Source organism: Dryobates pubescens, chromosome 29 (genome assembly GCF_014839835.1).
Source record: "Dryobates pubescens isolate bDryPub1 chromosome 29, bDryPub1.pri, whole genome shotgun sequence".
Classification (NCBI taxonomy): Eukaryota; Metazoa; Chordata; class Aves; order Piciformes; family Picidae; genus Dryobates; species Dryobates pubescens.
In genome coordinates, this window is record NC_071640.1 from 1,143,173 (window position 1) to 1,169,362 (window position 26,190).

Below are 26,190 nucleotides of genomic sequence, written 5' to 3' on the forward strand. Positions count from 1 at the left end.
CTCAGAGTCCCCACCATGGCACAGCCTCCCGGGCTCTGCTTGCTGGTCCTGCTGGGGCTGGGCACTGGGGGCTCTGCCTCCTGCTACGACCCCCGGGGCCAGCCCCGCCGCTGCATGCCCGACTTCGAGAACGCTGCCTTCGGCCGGGCTGTCCACGCCACCAACACGTGTGGGTCTCCCCCTGAGGACTACTGCCTGCAGATGGGTGCCCGCCACGCCAGCACCCTGTGCCACCGCTGCGATGCCAGCGACCCCCAGCTCCACCACAACTCCTCCTTCCTCACCGACTTCCACAGCCAGGAGGAGAGCACTTGGTGGCAGAGCCAGTCCATGGCCTTCGGCATCCAGCACCCCAACTCTGTCAACATCACCCTCCACCTCGGTAAGTGCCGCCGGGACCCACCGTGGTGCCCTGAGGGAACCTGGGGGGCGGGCATCAAGAGCTGGGTGCAGAGATGAGCAGGGTGAGAGAGCTTCTGCACCCCCCTGGCTCTTGGTTATGGTTTGGGGATAAAGACAGGATTGCCCCCAGGGCTTTTAGGGGGTGCAGGGGTGGAGATGCCCTGCATGAAGTGCTGTGGGTAGGTCACTGAGAGGGCACAGGCAGGGTCTGCCCTGTCCATCAGCCCAGCTCTGGTGCTTTTTGGGGTGAGGATGCCATCAGCCATGCCTGCTGTGCCACCTCCCAGCAGCCCTGCCTGGCTGTCTGCTCTGCCCATCACCCCAGGCTGCTTTTCACCCGTGATGCAAGTTTGTGGAGCAGGAGCCAGGCAGGTCCCTACCCCTGTCCCTACCCCTGCTCACCCTCTGGCACACCCCTGCCCGCTGCTGGCACCCACCCCACCCCACTGTGGCTGCCAAGCCAGTGCTGGTTTACCCCTGTGGACTGCTGAGGATGCCCAGGATGTCTCTGGGGGTGCTGACACCCGGTGCAGGTTTCCCCAGCCCTCTGTGAGCTGCCTGCTTGGGGGGTGCTGCACCCACGGGGCATGCCTGGCACTTTAAAAAGGGGGTTTAACATTTTCCTGCCATCCAAACTCTCCCTGGCTCTTGGCCAGAGCTCTGAAATCCTCATTCTCTGCAGTCTCCTGCCATCTGCATGCCGCGGGGGGTAGCAGAGGGGCTGAAGTTGGAGCTGGTAGGGGGACAGTGGAGCTCTGGAGAGGCACAGAGCTGTGCTGCTGGCACCCCGGGGTGGAGGGTCTGTGCCTGCCCCAGCAGTGACGCAGGAGCTGCCTGGCTGGGGGGAGGTCGCTGCTTTCCCAGCCCCCTGCAAGCAGGCAGACATCTGGCCCTTGTCCCCAGGCTGGGGCTGGGCTCCCCACCAGGCATCAGAAGTGATGCTGGAGGAGCCTGCCATGCCATCCCCTCTCCCTGCCGTCCCCTCTCCCTGCCGTCCCCTCTCCCTGCCGTCCCCTCTCCCTGCCGTCCCCTCTCCCTGCCGTCCCCTCTCCCTGCCCTCCCCTCTCCCTGCCCTCCCCTCTCCCTGCCCTCCCCTCTCCCTGCCGTCCCCTCTCCCTGCCGTCCCCTCTCCCTGCCGTCCCCTCTCCCTGCCGTCCCCTCTCCCTGCCGTCCCCTCTCCCTGCCGTCCCAGCTCTCACTCCTGCCCCAAATTCCTTCCATGCTAGAAGTGCCACTTTGGTGCCCAGCACAGTGCTCTCTGACCTTTCCCATAGCCGCCAGCACCTGCTCTGGTGCCAGCTCCAAGACCACCTTCTGGCTCCCTTAATGCTTCTACTTGGGTTATGAAGCAGAAGCCCAGGTGGCCCCTGCAGCCTCAGGACACTGCCCAGGATGAGTCCTCACTCCTGAGCTCCACCAAGTGATTGGGGTTTGAACCCCTCCAGTGTGTCCTGGCAGCCCTCAGTCAGATCTCTGGTGGGTTCTGCAGCCTGGGGAGCTTATCAAATGAGCTACCCCATGGGTTGGACAAGCCCTGTGCCTGCCTGCGAGCTGTTGATTGGCATTAATTAGATTATCCTGCCTTAAATCTCTCTCCTCAGCTGGTGCTGTTGCAGTGCAGTGGGCTGGGAGCTGATCAATAGCCCTGAGTGCTTCTGGCTGCTGCCTTTTCCCTGCCAGACAACAGGGAGCAACCTAAAATATCTGCAGGCTTGCAGAGGCAGCAGGACTGCTCCTGGTAGCTCTCTGGTCTTCAGGCCAGGCAGGATCTGCCTCTGTGGCTCCAGCTCTGCTTTTCCTGTGGGCTGTGAGCCTGTGGTGGGCTCCCAGGGCTGAGGTTTGGGGTGCTGGATGTGGCTGGGGGCCTGTGGACACTTAGGGACATGGTTTGGTGGTTGTGGCAGTCTTAGGTTGAAGGTTGGATTCGATGATCTTTAAAGGTCTCTTCCAAGCCAAACAGTTCCTTGATTCCATGTGGATGATGTGACCATGCTCCACGCTCCTCTCTCCAAACCCCCCTGTCTGCAGCCTCTGGCAGGGTAGGAGCTGCAGTCTGGGCTCTGTGGGAGGCAGGTGAACACTTTGTTCTGAGAACACCACAGCTGGGAGAGCATCCAGGGCTCCTGGGGCTGTCACCCTCCGCTGCTTCTGCACCCTCCCAGCACCCCTGTCCCACAGCAGGCCTGGCTTTGGGGTACACCCCACCCCCAGACACCCAGCCTGGGTTATTTTCTGGATGTCTGTTTTGTTTCCTCAGCAGAATTTGGCTGATTCCAAGGCCTGTCTGGGACAAGCACATGCTCCCTCGGGGTGGCTCCCCGGGGCAGCAAGTCTGCCCCATCCCAGCTGCAAGCACCAACGTGGGGCTCCCCCAGCCCAGCCACTCCCCCTCCTCTCGTGTGGGGCTGCCTGGGGCTGTTTATTGATTCGGTGCCGAGCTCCCTTCCTCTCCCAGAGGAAACTGCTCCGGGAGGTGACAGCCCTGACCCCACTGTTTTGGTTGACATCCCCCTGGGACCACAGTGTCTGGGAACGGGCGTCTGCCAGGCATCCTCCTGCTCCCACCACGGGATGCAGGGCAGGGGCACCCCCAGCCTGCAGAGCTCCTGGAGGGAGGTGGATTTGTGTGGGGGCACGAGGGGTGGAGGGACAACCCTGTGGCAGCCCCTTCTTGGCCACCAGCAGCTCCGGGTGGGGCTGGCCCCTTCCCTGGGCGCTCTCCGTGTCCCCGACGGGAGGCAGCTGCCGTCCCGGTGCCGGTAGCCGGGCTTGGCTCTGCCCCTCCCAGCACAGTGGCGGCACACATGCGACACTATTCATCTGGGCCCAATTAAAGCCTTGTTTTCCTAGTCCTGGAATAACCCCTCCAACATTCCCAACTCATTATCTTCTCAAATAAAGCCAAAACCTTCCAGCTAATTGTTTTGCTCTGCGAGGAGCAGCGCTGTGCTGGAGCAATCCAGGCTTTGAGCTGGTCCTTCATCTCTGGCAATTAAGTGGCTCTGATGTTCACTTTGGTGTTTTCTGCTCCTCTCGTTGCTGATCCTTTCAAGTGCTTCCAGAGCTGTGCCAGCCACCCCAGGGACTGGTGGCCTTCCTTTGTCTTCATCCCAGCAAAGGCAGCAGCGATGGCAGCTCCCAGCATGCAGGTCCCTGGGAAGGGACTGGCCTTGACTCTTTCCACCTCTTCCCATCCCTGTGGTCCTGGGGATGCTCTCAGTGCTGTGGGCCTGACTCTTCCCCTGTGGCTGCTGGCTAGAGCCTGGTTTGCAGTGGCTCCTTGCCTGTGCAACCAGCTTAGTGCATCCATGCAGTGGGTGAGGGCCAGCTTGGATGTGGATGGGGTTTGGGCTGGAGCTGTTGAGGGCAGCTGGATGGTGATTTCTCCTCTTAGCTGTGGTAGGGAGAGTGGGACAGCAGGGAGCATGGAATCATAGATTCATAGAATGGTTTGGGTTGGAAGGGACCCCAAAGATCATCCAGTTCCAAGCTCCCTGCCCTGCCATGGGCAGGGACTCCTGCTCAAGGCCTCATCCAGCCTGGCCTTGACCACTTCCAGGGACAAAGCATCCACAGCCTCCCTGGACAACCTGTTCCAGGGTCTCCCCACCCTCACTGGAAAGAGTTTCTTCTTAATCTCCAGTCTCAATCATCCCTCTTCCAGCTTCCATCACCCCTTGTAAAAAGCCCCTCCCCAGCTCTCCCGTAGCCCCCTTCAGGCATTGGCATGCTCAGGTACCGCACGCTGGAATCGCACCCTGCTGGCAGCCAGGACAGTTCCACCCCTGGCACAGGCTGTGGTGCCCGCTGGGTGGTCAGGGCAGGGTGGTGAGGTGGTGGTGGTGGTGGTTCTGCCCCTAGGCAAAGCCTATGAGATCACCTACGTGAGGCTGAAGTTCCACACCAGCCGCCCCGAGAGCTTCGCCATCTACAAGCGCAGCCGCGCCCAGGGGCCCTGGGTGCCCTTCCAGTTCTACAGTGCCTCCTGCCACAGGACCTATGGCAGGCCCCAGCGCCACTTCCTGCGCCCGGGGGAGGACGAGCAGGTGGCCTTCTGCACCGAGGAGTTCAGTGACATCTCCCCTCTGAGCGGGGGCAACGTGGCCTTCTCCACCCTGGAGGGACGCCCCAGTGCCTACAATTTCGACACCAGCCCTGTGCTGCAGGTGCTGCAGGGGTGGGGGTGGGGTGGGGTGGGAGTGGGGTAGGTGTGGGGTGGGAGTGTGGTCACCCAGGACCAGGTGCCTTAATGCCCTGGCACCCCTCTGAGAAAAGGTGCAGGATGCATCTGGGGCTGGGTGGGGAGCTGCTGGCCAAGGTGCTCTGCCCGTGCCCCCCGCAGGAGTGGGTGACTGTCACCGACCTGCTCATCTCCCTGAACCGGCTCAACACCTTCGGTGATGACATCTTCAAGGACCCCAAGGTGCTGCAGTCGTACTACTATGCCATCTCTGACTTCTCTGTCGGTGGCAGGTGAGGGGCAACCAGAGCAGGGTGAGGGCAGGAGTGAGGAGACCTTCCCAGGGTCCTGGGGCTGGGATCTGGATCAGCTGCTTCCAACCTCGGTCTCGTTGGGATGTGTTTTGGGGGCAAACTGCTCAGATGTGGCTTCCTCCATCTGCACACCTGTGGTGGTTTGAAAGGAAAGGCTCTGCTTTCCCTCCCCCCACTGAGAAAGAGACCACGGCTAAACCCAGTCGGAGAAATGAGAGTATATTTTACAAGGAAACAGATTATATGTAACACAACAAATACAGGTATTTTACAGTATATACGGGAATATACAGCAAATGAACTCAACCAGAAACCAGACCCCCCACAGAGGGGGCTTCCCCCTGTGCCCCCTTCAACCCCCTACCTCCCTTCTCCCCCAAAAGAGGTAGAAGAAGAGACGAGGACAGTTAACAGGGCAGGAAAGGAAGAAAGGCCTTGCACAGGAGTTAGTATCTTATCTTAGTTGGCCAGAATCCCAGAAGCAGATCCAGCCGAAAGGGACAGCGAAGGAAGGAAGACTGAGAGAAAGTTCCCAACTCCCCTGGGTCCAATCTCTCCTCCCACAATCCTACCAATGAAATTCGTTTAGAAAACCAAAATATTTTACAAACATTTAGCCAGTGTGCCCCTTCCTTAAAGGCACAGCGTCAAACGGCCACAATCCACCCCTTCTAAACAATTTCATTGGTCGTTCGCACTGTCCATCCAATCAGAAACAATATTTACAGTTCGTGAGTAAAGTTCATAGTCCGTTCCGGCTATACTCAGATGTAGACGATTCAGAAGTCCAAAAAGTCAGGAAATAAGAAAATGGAAACCAGCTTGTCTCTCCGCAGACGAAGTGAAGAAAAGGCAAACAGGAACACAGGGACTCTCAGTTGACTCAGGGCTCTCAGGGTTCGTGCACTGTAGATTCCTCAGGGATTCTTCCTTTGGGCGCGTTATAGTTGTACAACAGTCTGAAATTAAACTCTTTCAGCTAAAGTTAAATTTCTTTGTGGAATACACTGAATTTGACCATTCTCCTGCATTACCCAATAAGTGTGACCCGGACCTTCTGCTGAAACCACCCCTCGGACAGGTTTAGCCTCTCCTGAGGGCGAAAATACCCAAACAGTTTTACCTAACAGATTCTTTTCTCTAACAACAGGAACTCTATCACCTTCTACTCTCCGTAGCAAATCTGAATGTGCCGGTCCAGCTCGGTTCACTGAACCTCTACTATTCACCAGCCAGGTTGCTTGTGCTAAATGTTTCTCCCAGTTTTTCAAAGATCCACCTCCCATGGCTTTGAGAGTGGTCTTCAACAAACCGTTGTAGCGTTCAATCTTCCCTGCAGCTGGTGCATAGTAAGGAATATGGAAAATCCACTCAATACCGTGCTCTTTTGCCCAGCTCTTTACAAGGTTGTTCTTGAAATGAGTTCCGTTGTCTGACTCAATCCTCTCTGGAGTTCCGTGTCTCCACAGGATCTGTCTCTCCAGACCGAGAATGGTGTTGCGTGCAGTTGCATGTGGGACTGCGTAAGTTTCCAGCCATCCAGTGTTTGCCTCTACCATAGTAAGCACGTACTGCTTACCAGAACGAGAACGTGGTAGAGTGATGTAGTCAATCTGCCAAGCTTCACCATACCTGTATTTGGACCATCTGTCACCATACCACAAGGGCTTAATTCTCTTTGCCTGCTTAATAGCAGCACAAATGTCACAGTCATGGATGACTTGTGTGATGGCATCCATGGAAATGTCTATGGATCTGTCACGAGCCCATTGGTATGTTGCATCTCTGCCTTGATGTCCTGACGAATCGTGAGCCCACCGAGCTAAGAATATCTCACCTCGGTGTTTCCAGTCGAGATCAAGTTCAGAGTCCTTGTCTACTTGAGAAACTCTTGCAGCTAGATCTGCCTGATGGTTGTGCTGCTGTTCCTCAGTAGCTTTGCTCTTGGGAATGTGAGCATCAATGTGTCTCACTTTCACTGGAATTCTCTCGATTCGATCAGCAATGTCTTGCCACAGTTCAGCTGCCCAGATGGGTTTTCCTTTCCTCTGCCAGCCATTCTTTTTCCAGTTCTTTAGCCAACCCCATAGAGCATTGGCTACCATCCATGAGTCGGTGTAGAGATAAAGCTTTGGCCATCTCTCACGTTCAGCTACGTCGAGAGCTAGCTGGACAGCTTTTACCTCTGCAAACTGACTGGATTCTCCTTCTCCATCCTTCGCCTCTGCAACTCGGCGTGTTGGACTCCACACTGCAGACTTCCACCTTCGCTTGTTCCCGACGAGACGACAGGAACCGTCTGTGAACAAAGCATATTTCTTCTCATCATCAGAAAGGTCATTGTAAGGAGAAGCTTCCTCAGCACGAGTTACTCTCTCCTCTGGAGGTTTAGTACAGTTGGTACCTTCAGGCCAACTTGAGATCACCTCCACCAGACCAGGTCTTTCAAGATTTCCCATTCGAGCTCTCTGTGTTATCAGAGCCATCCACTTAGACCAGGTGGAATCTGTAGCATGATGTGGTGTGGAACCCTTGCCTTTGAACATCCAATTCAAAACTGGCAATCTGGGAGCTAAGAGAAGCTGTGATTCAGTTCCAATCACTTCAGAAGCTGCTTTCACTCCTTCATAGGCAGCTAGAATCTCTTTTTCTGTTGGAGTGTAATTAGCCTCTGAACCTCTGTAACCTCGACTCCAGAAACCAAGAGGTCGTCCACGTGTCTCACCTGGAGCTTTTTGCCACAAGCACCAGGTTGGACCATTGTCACCTGCAGCTGTGTACAAAATGTTCTTAATGTCTGGACCATCTCGCACAGGTCCCAGACCCACTGCTTGGACTACTTCTTGCTTTATCTGGTCAAAGGCTGTTTGTTGTTCAGGTCCCCAGTGGAAACTGTTCCTCTTTCGAGTCACATCATACAGAGGTTTCACAATCTGACTGTATCCAGGAATGTGTAGTCTCCAAAATCCCACTATCCCCAAGAAACGTAGAGTTTCTTGCTTGTTCGTGGGATTTGCCATGGTAGAGACTCTATTTACCACATCCACTGGAATGTGTCGGCGTCCATCCTGCCACTGCACTCCCAGAAACTGGATCTCTGTGGTAGGACCTTTCACCTTGTCTCTTTTGATGGCAAAACCAGCATTCAGAAGAATGTCCATGATTTTGTTACCTTTCTCGTAGACTTCCTCAGCAGTTTTACCCCAGACGATGATATCATCGATGAACTGGATGTGTTCTGGAGCACCACCTTCCTCCAGAGCATCGTGGATTACTGCATGACAGATGCTGGAGCTGTGGATCCAGCCCATTGGCAGTCTGTTGAAAGTGTACTGGATTCCTCTCCAGGTGAAAGCAAACTGAGGCCTGCATTCCTCTGCTATGGGAATAGAGAAGAAGGCATTAGCAATGTCTATGGTAGCATACCATTTGGCCTCTTTGGATTCCAGCTCATACTGGAGTTCCATCATGTCTGGTACTGCTGCACTCATAGGCGGAGTTACTTCATTCAGGGCTCGGTAGTCCACTGTCAGACGCCAGTCTCCATTCGGCTTTCGCACAGGCCACACTGGACTGTTGAAAGGTGAATGAGTTTTGCTGATGACTTTCTGACTCTCCAGCTGACGAATCAGATTCTGAATGGGCAACAAAGAGTCACGGTTGGTTCTGTATTGTCTGTGATGCACAGTCTGAGAAGCAACCGGCAACTTAATGTCCTGAATCTTGTGTTGTCCCACAACTGCAGATTCATCAGAAAGCTCAGGTCTAGCAGACAGCTTCAGTTTTTGTCCATCAATTTCTACAGAAGCTACTCCAAAAGCCCATTTGTAACCTTTAGGGTCTTTGAAACGCCCTTCTCTCAGAAAATCAATTCCCAAAATACAAGGTGCATCAGGTCCGGTCACAACTGTATGCTTTTTCCATTGTTTACCAGTTAAGCTTATATTAACCTCCACTTTACTTAACTCTTGAGATCCACCAGTGACTCCCAGAATAGTTATGGACTCTGATCCCTGATAATTTGATGGCAATATGGTGCACTGAGCTCCTGTGTCAACCAAGGCCCTGTACTTCTGAAAGTGTGAAGTGCCAGGCCACTGGATGTACACATCCCAATAGATTCTGTTATCTGTATTACCCCTCTCCTCCCCCTGGCGGGAGGCAGGGCACCCCTAATTATGGGGAACATTTCCACAGGTGCAACGAGCACACTGTGCAGTGTTAGAACTGGAGTCACTGTTGGAGCTGTCATTGTTGTCCTGGGGAACTGTGGAAGTAACAGCTACCCTTCTGGTATTGCTACCCTGGGTTCTGCCACTTTGCAGTTCCCTCAGTCTCCTGAAAAGATTAGAAGTTGGTTGACCATCCCACCTGTTCATGTTCTCACCAAACTGATCACGCAGAGTTATCCAAATGGTCCTACGTGATTGCCTTGGTGGTCTGTTTTGGTTTGGCCTGTTTTGGAATGACCTCCTTGGAGGATGTCTATTCCTCACAGCTGAAACCTGCACCCACCTGGAGGAAGAATTGGAATCATCTCTTTGTGCCAATTGGCATATGGAATCTTTGATTTCATCCTTCAGCTCTCTCATGCAATCCTTTATCTCACTAGACAGAGCTTTAATGGCTGAAACCAAAGAAACACGTGTCATGCTATCATCCAATTGTCTTAGTTGATCAGTGAATTGGCCAACCGTAGGAGGATCTCCACCATAATTTCTTGCCACAATTCTGCTTGCCAAAATATTTGCATAATTGGAAGGAGCAAGTTTGATAAGCTTTTTAGCAAGACCAGCTGCCACAGGAATATCATCAGGATTCAGAGTATCATGGTCACCATAGAGTATCTCTCTAATGGCAAACTCTCTCAGACGCTTAATTCCCTCATCTATGGTAGTCCAGGGCTTAGGATTCCATGGAAGATCATCTCGGGAAGGGTATCTCAGGGAAACTGCCATTAAAAGGCGTATCCACAGATTAACCTTACCGAGAATCCTGGCTAGATGTCTATCTATTCCATTATCCTTTGAGAGAGTTCCTAGCTGAGCTGCTGACTTGTCTCCAACTATTAGAGCTGGAGCACCTGTATCATAACACCTAGCAAGCCAAGATAGGATGGGTTCCTTATCTGCTCTGAGGTAATCTTTGCGGACATTGCGAATCTCCTCCCTCGGTGACGAGCATTCGGTGATGTCATCTTGCTCTCCATCTATCACATCTTCCTGAACCTTTTGTCCCCATAATCCTGCTGTCACTCTCCTAAGGACCTCTTTAAGCTGAAAAGCGCCCCTGCCAGCTGCTGTCTTAGCTGCATCTCCATCCTGTGATGATCTCAATAACTCAGCTATATCTCTAAGACAAATCTTCTCCTCATCTTCAGCAGGCACTTTCCTAGCAGAGGTTCCCTCACCAGGATCAGTCTCCTGCTCTTCTCCTCCATTAGCTCCACTAGCTCCTGGATCAGCTTTGGCCTTTCCACCTCTGGTCTTTAAGACTGCTACTTGTTTAACTGGAGCTGTGTTTGAATTTACAGCCATCCTGATAGAAGCTGACAGGTCCTGATCTAAATCAGCCGCCGTGGGGGCCCCTTCCGGTCCTGTCATGGCGGACGGAAATGACATTGCCTCACTACCGGTCGCCATCTTGGGAATGGGAGCCGCCCCTGGCTGCTTGCCAAAGTCATAGAGTGGAGCATTTAAGGCAGCTTTGCCAATAGGTTTTGCTATTTTTCTAACTGACGCAGCCCCTTCCTCATCACTCGAGGACTCTGGGGCAGATTTAGAGGAACGCCTACGCTTCCTAGATTTTTGCTTAATCACAAAACATGGTCGAGAAACCTTTTTCTCTATATATAGAGCCCACAGCAGATAGACATTAATTATCAGCGACAGCAGGATTACACCCGTCAAATAAATCACCTTAAGATCCCAGCCAGCACTTAAAGTTACTCTTTGACCTCCTGAAGTGTTAAACTCCCTTATCTCGATCGGCAGAGTGGAAGACGTTCTGTTGCCGTAATTAGTGAGCCGAAAAAAACCCAAACAGTGTTTATACAGCAGCTGGATCCTATGCATAAACCACAAATAGATTTTACGCATTAAATATTTACCTATCTGGAGCTGTGCTGAGCTGTGCACAGAAGAGATCTTTCCCCCCAGGCCCTCTCCATTTGCCACCACCTGGATTTGATTTGCCCCCTCCCAGCCCCATGGCTTTTAATGGTTTATGTTTCTCCTTCTGTGGTCCTGCTTGGTCCCTGGGTATGGTAAAAGAGAGGTCCTGAGGTGCTAGCAGAGCGATGCCTTGAGGCTGAGGGGGCTGGTGGAGGAGCTTGAAGTTGGCATGGCCACATCCTGAGGAGCTGGAGCAGCTGCTGGCAGGATGGGAGACCTGATGTGGGACAGAGAGAGTGGTGGCACTCACTCGGTGCTGCCCATGGGCTGTGCTGCCCATGCCCTTCCCAGGCTGGGAGGAGAGCTGCCTGCCCTGCTCCCAGCCGGCCAGCAGCCCCCATCGCTGTCATCTCACACCCCCGGGCCCCAGCAGCTGGAGCTGGTTAGCCTCTCACAGGGGCCACCCTCAGCGTGTGACCTCCCAGCTGGCCGGGCTGGGAGCGCCTCGGGGACCTGCCGGGGGTGGCCCTGACACCAGCACGGAGCAAGCTGCTTTCTGCCCCATGGCCACCCTAGGCGAGCTGGGCCTGCGGCAGGCACAGCCTGGGCATCGCCCTGCAGCCAGCTCCTGCCCACGGCGGTCCCGAGTGGCTCATCCCCGCGCCGGGCTCTCGCCGCAGGTGCAAATGCAACGGCCACGCCAGCGAGTGCGCTCCGGACGGGGCCGGGCGGCTGGCGTGCGTGTGCCAGCACAACACGGCTGGCATCGACTGCGAGCGCTGCCAGCCCTTCCACCAGGACCGGCCCTGGGCTCGTGGCACCGCCCAGGCCGCCAACGAGTGCCTCCGTGAGTATGGCCAGGCTGGCCGATCGGCCACGGTGTGCCCGGCCCCGAGAGGCTGTGCTGGTGCTGCCTTGGCTCGCCCGGCAGCTCCTGCCCTGCCTGCAGGGGAAGCGAGCTCCAGCTGCACTCTGCAAGGCTGCTCTGGGCAGGGAGGGAGGATTTGCCCAACCCTTCCCCACCCCCCCGCTTCACAGCATCACCCCGAGGGTCCCCCCATGTTTCCTTACCCCGTGGGTGCTGCTCTGTGCGTGGGGCACCCACCTCTGCCCCCGATTGCCAAGAGCCTGCACCGTTGAGCCCAGCAGCCCCTCCGGCTCATGAGCTCCTCCTAGGAAGGCTGCTTTAACCCCCTGTGCCCCGCCAGGTGCCAGCCGCTTCTTTCTGCCTTCCCTCCCCAAGCTTGCAACTGCAGCGGCCGCTCGGACGAGTGCTTCTACGACCGGGAGCTGTATCGCCGCACCGGCCACGGGGGCCACTGTCTCAACTGTCGCGACAACACGGCCGGACCCCACTGCGAGCGCTGCCGGCAGAACCACTACCGCTGGGAGCAGAGGGCAGCCTGCCAGCCCTGCCACTGCCACCCCGCAGGTGCGTGGGGCTGAGCCCTGCCGGGCTCCGGCTGCAGGAGCCCTGCCCTGCTCACGGCTTGCCTGGGAGGGGTGGGTTTGGTCGGTTTGCCCTTGCCCAGCGTCTCCCCATCTCCCCTCCCCGCGTCCCTCCCTGGCTGGGGCTGAGCCTCAGGGGCTGGCCGGGGTCCCCGCAGGCTCTCTGCAGCCCCAGTGTGACAGCTCTGGGACCTGCCTCTGCAAAGCCAACGTGACGGGCTGGAAGTGCGAGCGCTGCAAGGATGGCTACCACAGCCTGAGCCAGGGGGGCTGCAGGTGAGCAGGAGCCCAGCCCCGGCAGGAGCAGCAGGACAGGACCAGGGCTCATCTCAGACCTTCATCTCACCCATCCAGACCCTGCAGCTGTGACCCCGCGGGCAGCGTGGGCACCTGTGACCCCAACACAGGGCACTGCACCTGCAAGGAGAGGGTGGAAGGGCACTTGTGCAACAGGTGAGCACCACGGGACGGGCACAGGACCACTGCTCTTTTCCAGACTGAGATCAGTCCTGTGGGGCACTGCTGCTTCCCCAGCCCTTACACACGACCCCTTGCAGGGGCTTTCCAGTGGGAATCCTGCTGGGGCTCTGGCTGCCTGGCTGCATCCCTCTGGGCTCACTCAGAGCTGCCACTAATGTTGTGTCCCCCCCGTGCCCAGGATGCTGCTGTGGTCGCCTGTGGCTCTGCCTGGCCTGTGTCACTTGCTCCTGTCTCCTCCCTGTGCCCAGGTGCCAGCCGGGCTGGTTTAACCTGCAGCCCCACAACCCTGCCGGCTGCAGCAGCTGCTTCTGCTACGGCCACTCCAGTGCCTGCACGGTGGCAGAGGGCTATGAGGTGACCTACATCCGCTCTGACTTCAGCCAAGGTATGGACCCCGGCCCTGGGCAAAGCAGGGGAAGAGCTGTGCCAGCTCCAGCCAAAACACCTCCAGCAGTTTGGGGAGGCTGGGGCTGAGCATCCTGCTCTGGGGCTGAGCATCCTGTATCCCCCTTTGGAGCTAACTGGTGGTGATGGTTGGAGGTGGTTTTCACTGCCTGGCTCCTACTTTGTCCCTAACTTTTGTGGAGACAGGCTCTCCCTGGCACCCCGTGCCATCCCTCCATGCCAAGCCTCTCCCAGGGCCGTGCATGGCTCGGGGAGGGCTGCAGGGCCAGACATGTCCCTCCCACCACGTCTGGGACTTCTGGAGCGCTAAAGAAACAGCTCAGAGAGATACAAATGAAGAGGATGGAGCCGGCTGGGCACTTTCCCTTTCATTCCCTCCTCTCCCCACCCCTGGCCGGGACAGGGCAGGGCAGCTGGAGGAGCGGATGGGATGCCCCTGGCCGGCAGCAGCCGGGCTGTGCGTGGCAGGGCTGGGTGCTGCGGGATGCTCGGGGAAACCCTGCCATCTGCCGCACAGCCCGACCTGTGCAGCCCTGCCCACCGCGGCCCCCACCGCGGCCCGCGGCTCGCCAAGACCCCCACCCGCATCCCAGCGCGGGGACGGGCACCCCTTGCCCAGCTCCCTGCCTGGCCTGCCGCCCGGCGGGGTGTGCACCAGCGAGCAGATGGATGCCAGCACAGCAGGGAAAGGTTCACGCCGACTGCCTCTAAACCGTGCTGCCAACTGCTGCGATGCTGGAAGCACTTCCACAGCCTTGAGACAGAGCCAGGCTTTAAACCGAGGCTTTTTTCCCCACCCTTCATGCAGCCAGTCTGGGGCTGCTCCTTTAGGGACAGGTTTGGCAGAACGCTGGGCTGGGTTGCCAGAGGCTGAGCACCGTGAGGCACAGCCCCCCGCACCCCCCTAAAGCCCTAGTCCCCTAACTGCTCCCCCAGCCACCGGGAGCTTCCTGGGCTGGCTGGAGGGGTCCAAATTGGGGATGATTTGATTATTAAGCGCAGCCCCCTCGAGAGATTTCCAAGTGTTCATCCTGCGGGCGCTTGGGGCTGGAAGAAATAACCCTGGGGAGTCGGGGAGGGGTTAAGCCATTTGCAAAGGAAACTAAGTTGATGCAGTTACTCCCCGGCTCCCCCTGGGCTTCCTGCGCTCTCCAGCCCACAGCCAGGCTGGAACCGCAGCCCAGGCAGGGGGGCAAAAGTTTAAAGATAACAATTTCCTCCCAATCTAAGAAAATAAACAGCCGGGGGGGTGGCTAAGGCCACTCTGCAGTGTTTGAGAGCACAGAGCCCCAGCAGGGAGCAGCAGGTTACAAACTGCTGGCCCCTTGCAAGACCCTGGAGAGTCTTGGGAGGAGGGACAGAGCCCCCCCTCCCCCCCGCAAAAGCAGCACTCCACTGGTGGGAGCCTTGCTGCTCCCTTCAGCCGTGCACTACCAGCGTGTGCCACCCCCCATCCATCATCCCCCAGGGCCGGAGGGCTGGGCTGCCATGGCTCCGGGCACCAGGGACCTGCCTCTGCGCTGGGCTGCTGGGGAGATCATCACCGAGTGGGATGGGGAGGAGCCGGTGGATTTTCTTGCACCAGGTATGCTGGGGGGGGGGGGGAGGGGGGGAGGGGTCCCTGGGGTCCTGCTCTGCCATGGGGAACCCCTGGTGCCCAGTGGGACGTCCTGCTGCCATATGGGTGTGAGAGATGCTGGGCTCCAGCCCAGAGCTGAGGATGTTTCAGTGACACAGGATGATGGGGGGTGGGGAGGGGATTGGAGTGGTGGCCCAGGCCACTGGGAGAGCAGATTGGAGCTGGCCCAGCTCTAGGAGGGTGACTGTGGCTCCTGGGGATGCTGGTGGTGGCTCCTGGGGATGCTGGTGGTGGCTCCTGGGGATGCTGGTGAGGGCAGCACTGCACCAGCAGAGTTGGTACCTCCACGTCCTGCAGGCTTTGCTCCTCTCTCCCCTCACAGAGAAGTTTCTGCAGAACCAGCAGCTCAGCTATGGGCAGCTCCTGTCCCTGCTGCTGGGTGTGGAGGAGAGCAGGATGGAGATGCAGACCGAGGTGCCCCTGCTCCAGGTCCAGCTGGTGCTGGAGGGTGAGGGGATGGAGGTCACCATGCCCAGCAGTGAGAGCCAGCCCCAGCATGGCAAGCAGGCTGTCACCTTCAGGTACCTGTCACAGTGCTTGGGGACCCTTGGCTGGGTTGGGGACCCAACATCTTGCTTGGGCTGCCCAGTGCTGTGGGGTCCAGCCCCACACCCTGCCCTCCTCTCGGATTTGGCTGTGTCCCCATCACTGTGCCTGGGTCTGGCTGGGCTGTGCTGCAGCACACGACTCTCAGCCTGGCCCTGTCCTTCCTCCCATGCTCCTCCTCCCACAGGCTGCAGGAGGCAGAGGAGGGTGTGGAGCCTTCTCTCTCAGCCTTCAGCTTCCAGCGCCTGCTCTCCAACCTGACCTCCCTCCGGCTCCGTGTGAGCCGTGGTGCTGTGCCCGGTGGGTGCCTCCATGCCCCCACCCCGTGGGGACCAGGCTGGGATGGGGCTGGGCACACGGAAGCAGCATCAGGCTCTTAGGGCCAAGGGGCGTTGGAGGGGGCTGTTGGGGCAGGGGCTGGGTCCTCTCTGTGACCCCCCCAGGGCTCTCCAGGAGGTGTTTTGGGGTCTCCTGCCCCTGGCTGGAGCATTTGCAGGCAGGGTGGGCAGAGCAGGGCCAGGGGACGTGGCCTCACTTTGTCACTCTGCTCTCTCCTCTCCAGGCAGCCTGGCCCTGAGCGAGGTCCGGCTCGGGTCTGCTCGGCCGGGGCCGGGGGCACGGGCAGGGTGGGTGGAGGAGTGCAGGTGCCCCCCGGGGTACACTGGGCACTTCTGCCAGTCCTGTGCTCCTGGCTTCACACGGGAGGTGCCCTTTGGTGGCCCTTTCACCAGCTGTGTGCCCTGCGCCTGCAACCAGCATGGGGACTGTCACCCCCTCACGGGTAGGTACCCCCAGCCCTGCCACTTGCACAGGTGACAGCTTGTGGCTTTGCTTGTCTCTGGGGGGTGCCCAAACCATCCCTGAGGCTGTGGTGCCCAAACCATCCCTGAGGCTGTGGTGCCCAAACCATCCCTGAGGCTGTGGTGCCCAACACCTGCAATGGTTTGCTGCAGGGACTGGGTTCCTGAGCACAAAGCCAGAGGTAATTAACCACAGGCAGTAATGAGGGGCAGCTTCCATGCTGTTCTATGACCTGGAAGGAGGAGAAAGGAAGGGTGCTGATCCTCAGAGGGGTGAGGAGGCAGGGGCCAGAGCAGGAGAGAAGCAGAGGGTTCTGCTGGGAGGGGTCTCACCAGCACCATCACTGCCCAAGGAGTGGAGCAGGACTGGGCACAGGCCTGGGACCAGCAAACTGGGGGCAAACCTGAGGCAGAGAAACAGGTGAAAGAGCAGGAAAACAGAGTGGTGCCAGGCTTGCAGGAGGCACCAGAGCAGCTGGCCCAAGTCCTGCTCTGCCTCCAGACCCAGCTCTGAGGGCTGTGAGTGCAGCAGCGACTGGCTGGAAAGGAGGAGAAAGCAAAGGCTCCAGGACGGCTTCATTGCATCTGGGGTGGGTTAGAGGCTGTTGGCTCTCCCTTTTCCCACCAGGCAGAGTCTGGATGGCTTTGGTCAGGGCTGGGGCCCAGGCCTGCAAACTGCTGTCCTGAGCTGCTGCATGAATCCAGCTCCAGCCCCTGGGAAAGGCAGATCAGAGCCATGAGCAGCTCATGAGCAGCTGCATTGCTCTCTGTCCTGCTCCCCCCCCAAAAGCAGCAGCTCCAAGAAGAGCTGGGGAGGCAAATGATGGATTTGGTACCTGGACAGAGCTGGGGGTCCTTGGTGGTTGGCTCCCCTCAGTGAGGGAGGGACAACAGCTTTGGGAAGGGCTGGAAAGGGCACTGTGCTCAGGAAGTGCCACTGCCCTGGCAGCAGAAACATGGCAGCAGCTCCATGAACTCGCCCCTCAGCTGGCAGAGCTGGGGCTGGCAGCACCCCCAGCACAGTCCCCAGGGATGGGGCCAGGCTTCTGATGTCCCAGCCCAGGCTCTGCCAGCCAGAGGCAGCCCACACACTTCCTTTCATTTATTTGTCCTCTCCTTCCTGCCATTCACTTTCCCTTTCTGTTCCACTGTCCAGCTCCGCCTGGATGGGGGGAAATGGGGGCGAGGGGAAGCCTCATTCCCTCCTGGAGGAGCTGATCCCACAAATCAGGGGGGAAAAAAAGTCCTCCCCCTGGCTCCTGGTCTAGCGAAGCAGAGCCTCTGCCTGGAGCCGAGGGGCTTCCCTCAGCACCCTTCCAGCCCCTCCTGCTCTCAGCCCCTCCTGGGAGGCTGTGACTCAGCGGCTGGGCTCGCAGGGGCAGGCTGGCTCCGCGCTGGGTTGGCCTGCCGGGGGGGTCGCCAGGACAGGCTGCAAACCACGCTCCTGGTGGCTCCGAATGTGTTCCCCATTACGGCAGGCGCCGGCGGACTCTGTGCGTGGCGATGGTGCTGCCAGCGGCGCCTCCTCCCCGCGCAGGGGGCTGGCACCGGGGCCCTGCTGTCCTCTCCAAAGCTTTCTGCCTTGAGTAAGGATGGGGCAGGGAAGAAGAAGATTCCAAGCCCGGGCTGGGGATGAGCAATCCCAGCGCGGTCCTTCGGCTGGGGCTCTGCGTCCCTCTCGGCCCCTGTGCCGTGCCACGCTCAGCAGGTGGCTCTCCATCCTCCCGTGGTCCTCGCTGCCCCTTGGGGCTGGGCTGTTGCGGACCCTCAGCTCTGCTTTGCCTCTGCCAGGGCACTGCCAGTGCTTGCACAACACGGAAGGTGCCTCCTGCGAGCGCTGCAGCCCCGGCTTTTATGGCAACCCCTTCGAAGGACGCTTTGACGACTGCAAGCCCTGCCCCTGCCCCGGCGGCTCGCCCTGCACCGAGGTGCCCGGCACTGGGGAGGTGGTCTGCACCCACTGCCCCCCGGGACAGAGAGGTGAGGCTGGGGGTGGGTTGAGGTGAGGCTGAGGGGGCTGTGGGCAGCGCTGGCACAACCAGGCCCTCCCCACCTCGTCACCTTCCCCAGGGAAACGCTGCGAGCTCTGCGACGATGGGTTTTTTGGGGACCCCCTGGGGCAGAGGGGTCCTGTGCGCCCCTGTGTCCCCTGCCAGTGCCACGGGAACGTGGACCCCAACGCCGTAGGCAACTGCGACCCCGTGTCCGGCCGCTGCCTGCGCTGCCTGCACAACACCACCGGGGAGCAGTGCGAGAGCTGCCGCCCAGGCTTCTACGGGGACGCGCTGGCTCCCGACCCCGCCGGGAAGTGTGCTCGTACGTACGGCCCCGGGGCTGGCCCCGCTCCCGCGGGGGTCCCACTGCAGCCGGAACCCTCCCAGCAGCGGAGGCAGAGGGTGAAGGGGGATGCCCAGAGGGTTTAGGCGCTGATGGATGGTCCAGGTCAGAATCGCTAAGGTTGGAGAAGAACCAAGTCCAACCATCAGCCCAACCCAGCACCACCATGCCCACCTTTTGCTGGGGAATGGGCTCTGCCCCTTCTCTCTCTCTCCACTGTTGTCCGTCCCTGGAGGCATCCTGGTCTGCAGGGCTCAGCCTCAGAGCCCTGTTTGATGCGGGGCATGTGGCTCTGCACTCTGTGCCCGTTCCCCCTCTGCCCCCCTGCCAGCCCCGTGCTGGATGTGAGCGTTTGGTTCTTTTGTCTCCTGTAGCCTGTGACTGCAACCCCAACGGCTCGGCCCCGGGGCTGGAGGGCTGTGATCCTGGCACGGGCCAGTGCCACTGCCTGCCACACGTGATGGGCAGAACCTGTGGGCTCTGCCAGCCTGGATACTACGGCCTGCAGCCTGCTGTGGGGTGCCAGAGGTATGTGGGGCACTGTGTGGGGCTGCCGGGGGGCAGATGTGGCTCTGTGCCACTCACTCTGCTCTCTGCATCCCTCACTCACTCACTCCTCACCCTCCTTGGTGCCAGCTGCGAGTGCCACCCAAGGGGGTCACGAGAGCCTGGGTGCCAGGCAGTGACAGGGCAGTGCTCCTGCCAGCCAGGTGTCACAGGGAGGCAGTGTGACCGATGCCACCACGGCTTCTTCGGCTTCTCTGCCAGGGGCTGCCGAGGTACTGGGGGTGGGGGCCGCATCTGGGACCCAAAACTGGGGCTGGCAGCCGTGGCATGACACCTTCCTGCCCCCCCTGCAGCCTGCAACTGCTCCCCACTGGGCTCCATCACCCTGCAGTGCCACGAGAACAGCACCTGCCTCTGCCACCCTGGCTTTGTGGGCTACAAGTGTGACCAGTGCCAGGCCAACTTCTTCCTCGACCCACAGAGCTCCCACTGCCAGCAGTGCCCTGCCTGCTACGGGCTGGTGAAGGACAAGGTACAGCCTGTGCCCTGTCGAGCTGGGCACGGCACCCTGCTGCCCACACTGCCTCACTGTCCTGTCCCCCCACCCCTCCTGTCTCACCCACAGGCTGCCCAGCTGAAGGCCAGGCTGCAGGAGATGGAGGAATGGCTGCAGAAGCCAGGCTGTGATGCCCGCCCAGGCCAGTCCCTGCTGCTGGGAGATGCACCCCGGGGAGATGGGCTGCCCACCCCCCACCTCCTGCAAGGTACAGGGACCCCAATGTCATGGGGGTGCCCCTTCTCCATGTCACCTCTCCCTACACATCACCCCTCCAGGGACTCCCTGCTCCCACTGTGACATGCTGGGTGGGTGCTAGGAGGTCCCAGGTCAGCACTGGGCAAGGAGGTGACTGAGAGTGGGAGGGGGCAGCTGTGGGGGTTGTGCCTCCTTGTGGAGGGCAGGGCACCCCAGGGGTGCACCTGTGAGGCTTTGGAGCAGCTGGTGATGGGCATTACTGGGGTGCCCTTTGGGTGCTGCATCCCTGAGCACCTGGGGGGGCTCTGTCCTCTCAGCAGGCAGCAGAGGGGGTGCTGGGGGTGCTCGGGCATGGGGCAGCCCCAGGCACCTCTATGGGCAACAGCGCGCTGCTTGTGCTGCCCACAGGTGCCCGGGCTGCCCTCCTGGCACAGGCAGGGTGGCTGGCAGGGGCGCTGGGCACTGCACAGGACCATCTCAGCAATGCCAGCCGGGCCACCAGCTGCTCTGGTCAGGGCCCCCCCAAGACCTGTGCGCTGCTGTGGGAGGTGGGGGCCACGCTGCGGTCGGCGCAGCAGGAGCTCCGGCACGCCGCGGACACCCTGGCTACCATGGTGAGAGGCCCGCTGGCCACGGGCTCCTGGCGGGGGCGCTGGTGGCCATCCTGAGGGGCGGAGTGGGCAGGACTGGCGGGGTGGGATGTGGCCGGGAGAGTGGGCAAGCCGGGGGTCCGTGGGGGTACAGCCCTTCCTCAGCTGGGTCAGGGGGAGCCACTTCCCTCGCTCGCTGCTCTTCTCCTCCAGCCCTGTCGGGAGGTTCTCGGTGGTGCTGAGCTGCTGGGGTCTGGGGGGTCCTGCTCCCTGCTGGGGGCTCACTGCTGCTGTTTGTGTCTCAAGGAGATTCCCCAGGAACTCCCTCAGCTGCCCACCAACTGGAGCCGCCGGGCCCTGGAGGCGCGGGCGCTGGCCGAGAGGTTTGCCTGGAGCCCCACGCCGTGGGCTGTGCCAGCCAGGACAGCCCCCGTGCTGGGACCCTCCTCCCCCCCCCAGCTCTCTGCTCAGCGATGGCAGAGAGGGATGGAGATGTGGGAGCCCTGAGCCTGGCCTCGATGGCCCCCGTTGCAGAGGGTCTGCGTGAGCCTGACCGTGCCTGGGTCCGGGGTGCCCGGGCAGAGGAGGCTGCCAGCCCGGCTGGGGCTGTGGGCTGGGGCTGCTCTTCTCCCAGGAGGCCAACCCTGATAGCAGTTCTGATTGTCCTTGTCCCTGCAGCCAGGAGGACACCGTGGCACGGGTGGAGGCGGTGGTGGGGAGAGCTCTGCGTGCCTCCAATGCCAGCTGCCAGCTCCTGCAGAGCCTGCTGGAGGGCAGTGCCACGGGGGAGCTGGAGACTGGGTAAGAGGCTGACAACAGGGTGGGGGGTGGCAGCAAGGAGAGGGGTGGGAGGGCACCACATGCCCTGGCTTCTGGCCAGGTTTCTGTCACAGGACTTGGTCATTGTGATTTGGCATCTGCCCAGCAGGGCCTTGCTGAGCCTTGTCGAACTCATTGCACCACAGCATGGCAAAGCAGAAGGCCAGGGCCATGCTGGGGGAGTCTCAGGCCCTTTGCCCCGGGGTTTCCCCATCCCTCTGTGTCTGTGTCTGGGTCTCAAGCTGTCATCTCCATCCTTCAAGAGAGCAGAGGGCCCCAGGTGACCGCAGAGCTCTGTCTGGGTAGGTATGAGGAAGTGCAGCGGGCACAGGAGGAGCTGGGTGCTGGCGTGGTGGAGGTGGCAGCAGAGGCCAGGAGAGCTTTCACAGCTGTGCAGCAGGAAAATGCAGACATGGCCAAGAAGCTTCTGCAGGTGGCTGCTCTGGGGCAGGTGAGCAGTGCCCACGCTGAGGCTCCTCCATGCATCCCTACCCTCTGCTTTGCCCACCAGGCAGTGCTGCCTCTGGGCTGGGAGATGCTCTCATGGAGCCTTTGGCATCTCTGACCCCACAGCAGGCAGTGCCAGTGCAGGCTGGAGCCCTGGCACAGGAGCTGGCAGCGCTGGAGCTGGCAGTGGATGCCCAGGAGCCCTCAGCTCGGGAGGCTGTGGAGGTGTCCCAGGCTCTGGCAGCCAGGCTGCGGCAGGAGCTGCACAGGACTGGAGGCTTCCAGCAGGTAGCTGCTGCTCACTCCCGTGGGGAGTCCCTGAGAATAAGCCCTGGGGACCTGCTGTCCCAGCTGGAGCTGTGGGCACGCTGGGGGTGTCCCTCTCCTGCCTCCCAAGCAGGGCACAGTGGAGTGGGGGAGCCCCATGCCTGCTGCTCCAGCGACAGGAGGGACCATGCCTGCACCCCGGGGTTGGGAGTGGATGTTTTGGGAGGTGCTTTCCCTCCGGCTCTTGGATCTCCCAAGGAGGTCTCCTGCCAAGCTGCAGCAGGCTGGGACCTCAGCTGGGTGCAGCTCTTTGCCTCCTCCCCAGCCTCACTTCTCTCCCCAGCTGCAGGACCGGGCTGGCTCTGCCCATGGCACAGCCACCCTGGCTGTCTCGCGTGGCAAAGCCGTGCTCTCCGACACAGAGTCCCTCCTGACCAGCTTGGAAGGTAAATGGCACCAGCCAGGGCATCTCCAGCCACAGTCTGCCTCTCACCACACCAGCTGTGGGTGCCAAGAGGAGACAGGGACAGATTGGTGACAGCTGGGCTGTCCCCACAGGCATGAGGAAGGTGCTGGGGCATCGGAAGGGCCAGGCTGCCCTGCGCAGGAGGATGGCACTGGTACGGAGCAGGGCACTGGTGGAGGCCCAGAGGAAGATCAAACAGGCAGAGAGGGCACTGGGAAGCTCCCTGTCCATCTCCACCGCAGCCCAGAGGACAGCCAGGGAGGCTGAGCAAGTCTCTGGCGAGACCACCAAGGTCTGAGCAGGGGGATGTGGGGGGTGGCCAGGGGGATGAAGCCAACCAGGGCCCCTGAGGCTTGGAGCCAGCCACGGCGCCCCTGCATGCCCCCATGTCCCCCCCGCCTTGCAGAGGGCACAGGTGGTGCTGCAGCAGGGCAAGCAGGGCCAGCAGCGTGCCCGGCAGCTCGCCAGGCGTGCCAACCAGACCCGGCTGGAGCTCTCCCGGCAGCAGCGTGAGGCTGAGAGGCTCAGCAGGGACCTGGAAGAAGCCCTCCAGGTAAGTCAGGTCCCCTCGGGCAGGTCCTGTCCTGAGAGCCTGCCTGGGGCTCTGCCCACAGCCCGAGGCACTGGGAGCAGCCCAGCGTTTGGGCTCCTCTGCACGGGGAGTGCCTCGGGGGTGATCCTGGGATCCCCTCCCCACTCCCACCCAGCCCAGGGGCAGCAGAGTGGCTGAGCTGGGCTCTGCCTGTCTTGGAAGGTGGGGACAGAGGTGAGTGAGATGGCAAAAAGTCTCCAGCAAGCCCGGGGGTCGCTCCTCTCAGACATTGAGACCCTGAACGACCTGCTGAGCAGCCTAGGTGAGACCTGGGTGGGAGTGGGGTGCAGGGGGCTGGGGAAGGGCTTGGCTGGCAGGGGCTGGGGCTCTCCTGCTCCCTGCTGCGGGGCTCTCCTGCTCAGTGCTGTTGGGTCTCCTGCTTTCCTGCCACCCAGGCTGGCTGCCCTTTAGCTGAGATCCCTCAGGCTCCTAGCAAAGCTTCTTGAGGCCTCATGCCTTGAGGAAAGCCCTGGTGCAGAAGGGCCTGGGGCTTACTCAATGTGCCCATGGTCTCCCTCGGCATCTCCAGGAGGAGCAGGGCTGGGTCAAGGGCTCAGGACCCTTTTGCAGCTGAGGGATGTGCTGGGCTGGGCTCCCTCCTTGTTGCTGGTTGGTTTTGCTCCAGCTCCTTTTGCTTTGATCACCTGGGTACACTTCTGAGCACTGCAGGCAGCCCAGGAGCTTTGCCAAGGGCTGGAAATCTTCCACCCATCAGAGAGATGGAGCCAGAGCCCTGTTTGCTTCTCTGATCGCTGGGAAGCTGCATGGTGCCTCCATGCCCCACTGCATCTGCTCCCTATAACAACTCACCTGATGCCAAGGGCCTGATCCCCTGGAGCACATCCAGCAGCTCTCCTGCCTGGCTCTCAGCCTCTCCCCCACGTCCTCTCCCCTGCCCAGGGGAGCTGGAGCAGTCGGCACAGGCGGAGGTGGTGCTGAGCGCCGGGCAGCTGGAGCTGGCGCGGCTGTGGCAGCGCCTGGGCACCCCAGGAGCCCTGGCTGGGCAGCTCAGCCTGCTGCAGGAGGAAGCAGAGAGGCAGCAGGAGAAGATCCAGGAGGTTGAGAGAGACTTGGCTGAGATCAGGGCCGACAAGAAGAACCTGGAGGACATTCTGCGGAGCCTCCCCGAGGGCTGCTCCAAGGGGCAGTGATGGATCCATGGCTGCTGCCCCATCACCTCTGAGCAGAGGGAACAGCAGAGTGCAGGGCACCCCATGTTCACCAGCACCCCTCCCTCCTGCTGCTCCCCACGCTGGCCTCCATCCCATACCACTCCCCAGGTCCTCATCCACACTGGTTCAGGCTCAGCATCCCAGGGCTCTGCCCTCAGGGAGGGACAATCAGCTCCCAGGGACTGCTGCTGTACAGGAGATGGAGCTCACAAGGAAGGAAGAACCATCACAGATCTCCTCCACACCAGGTCCCTCCATCCCTCCTTCCCCACCTCAGCACAGCACAGCAGGGAGGGGCAACTTCCCAGGCTGTGACACCCAGCAGGACCCTCCTGGCCCGGGAGGAGGTGGCAGAGGCCACCACACACACGCTGGAAGCTGGTCCTGCTGCACAGCACTGGCAGTGCAAGGCTCCTGTGCTGTGGTCACAGAGGGGCAGAGATGAGTCCTGGTGAAGCCAGGCTGGGCCAGGGGCTCCAGGAGGACCTGGAGCTTGCCTGCTTCCCAGGGAAGGGAGCTCCCAGCAGGGAAGGCCAAATGAGCCCAGCAGCAGCAAAGCTGGGCTCTTGCCCAGCTCCTGGCAGGCAGGTGGAGGCATCCTCTGCCTGCTGCAGGCCAAGAGCAGCTCTGGTCCTGCTGCTCCCCTGCTCTGGGGCACTGCAAGATCACAGCAATGCAGCAGGGGTGGGGGGGAGCTGCCACTCACAGTGGCATCACCCACAGCCTGGCAGCAGCACCCCCACACCCTCCCCACTGGAGAGGAACTGGCTGGTGGCACCAGGCTGGGCAGCTGGGAGCAGCTGGACAGGGCCAGCTCCTGCCAGCGTCACTCCCACTGGTGGCAGAGGTCAGTGGCTGCATGGCCTTGAAAGGAAAGGCATGTGCCTGCCCCCCCACGCCCCCCCTGCCTGCTCCCACGGGAGCCACGCAGGCAGCAGAGCCAGCTCCTTGCCCAGCCCACCCTCTGCTGCGGCTCCAGGTAGCAGCAGCAGCCACTGCTGCAGGAGCAGGAATGAGTCCCCAGGCTGGAGCCCATGGATCATCCCAGAGCAGCTCCCCCCTGGCTGCCCACAGCCAGCTCTGAGAGAGCAAAGCCCCACAGCAGCGAGGGGGCACCGAGATGGGGGTCAGGGAATCACAGCCCCTTGCCCCCTCCTGTCTCAAATCAACGCCCAGGGCTGCTGCTGCCACAGCAATGCCAACCCTCTGCTTTGTGCCCCTGCTGCTGTGGCTCATGCCCCCTGCTCCTGCTCTCCCTCCAGCTCTGTCTCTTGGTTGGTTTTCACCTGGTGCCACCTGCCCAGAGCTGCAGCCATTAAAAATGCCTAACAGAAGAGACTGCTGCCCCCCTTGGAAAGCGTGGCACAAGAGGGGCACACACTGTGGCCACTCGTGCTGCCTTCTCAGAGAGCAAGGGGAGCTGCCCCCTGGGGTGGGGTGAGAGGGGGCAGGCTCTGGGGTGGTGTGGGACAACTGTCTGACAACTCCCACTGAACACCACCTCAGCCGAGGTCCCTCAAACCAAGGTGCCCAGCTGAGGAGATGAGAGGAGCAGGGGATCCCCGAGGTGTTAGGTGCCAGGGGGGTGCTCCTGCCCTGGATCCCAGGGGATCCCCGAGGTGTTGGGTGCCAGGGGGGTGCTTCTGCCCTGGATCCCAGGGGATCCCCGAGGTGTTGGGTGCCAGGGGGGCGCTCCTGCCCTGGATCCCAGGGGATCCCCGAGGTGTTGGGTGCCAGGGGGGTGCTCCTGCCCTGGATCCCAGGGGATCCCCGAGGTGTTAGGTGCCAGGGGGGTGCTCCCGCCCTGGATCCCAGGGGATCCCCGAGGTGTTAGGTGCCAGGGGGGTGCTCCCGCCCTGGATCCCAGGGGATCCCCGAGGTGTTAGGTGTCAGGGGGGTGCTTCTGCCCTG

At 60.4% G+C, this 26,190-nt stretch overlaps 1 protein-coding gene across 1 annotated transcript; it reads left to right on the forward strand.

Annotated features, from left to right (window-relative positions):
• LAMC3 (laminin subunit gamma 3) lies at nt 1-24,756 on the forward strand. Its single transcript, XM_054174437.1, has 28 exons — nt 1-382; nt 4,264-4,568; nt 4,745-4,875; nt 11,690-11,856; nt 12,253-12,441; nt 12,617-12,734; nt 12,813-12,911; nt 13,187-13,323; nt 14,812-14,928; nt 15,305-15,503; nt 15,716-15,828; nt 16,091-16,309; nt 18,120-18,308; nt 18,399-18,644; nt 19,040-19,193; nt 19,302-19,444; nt 19,526-19,704; nt 19,798-19,936; nt 20,335-20,540; nt 20,823-20,899; nt 21,195-21,317; nt 21,642-21,786; nt 21,909-22,070; nt 22,393-22,495; nt 22,608-22,807; nt 22,922-23,068; nt 23,270-23,369; nt 24,008-24,756. The coding sequence occupies exons 1-28, from the start codon at nt 16-18 to the stop codon at nt 24,256-24,258; spliced, it is 4,725 nt and encodes a 1,574-aa protein (XP_054030412.1). The 5' UTR covers nt 1-15; the 3' UTR covers nt 24,259-24,756.
• Nucleotides 24,757-26,190: the final 1,434 nt, after the last annotated feature.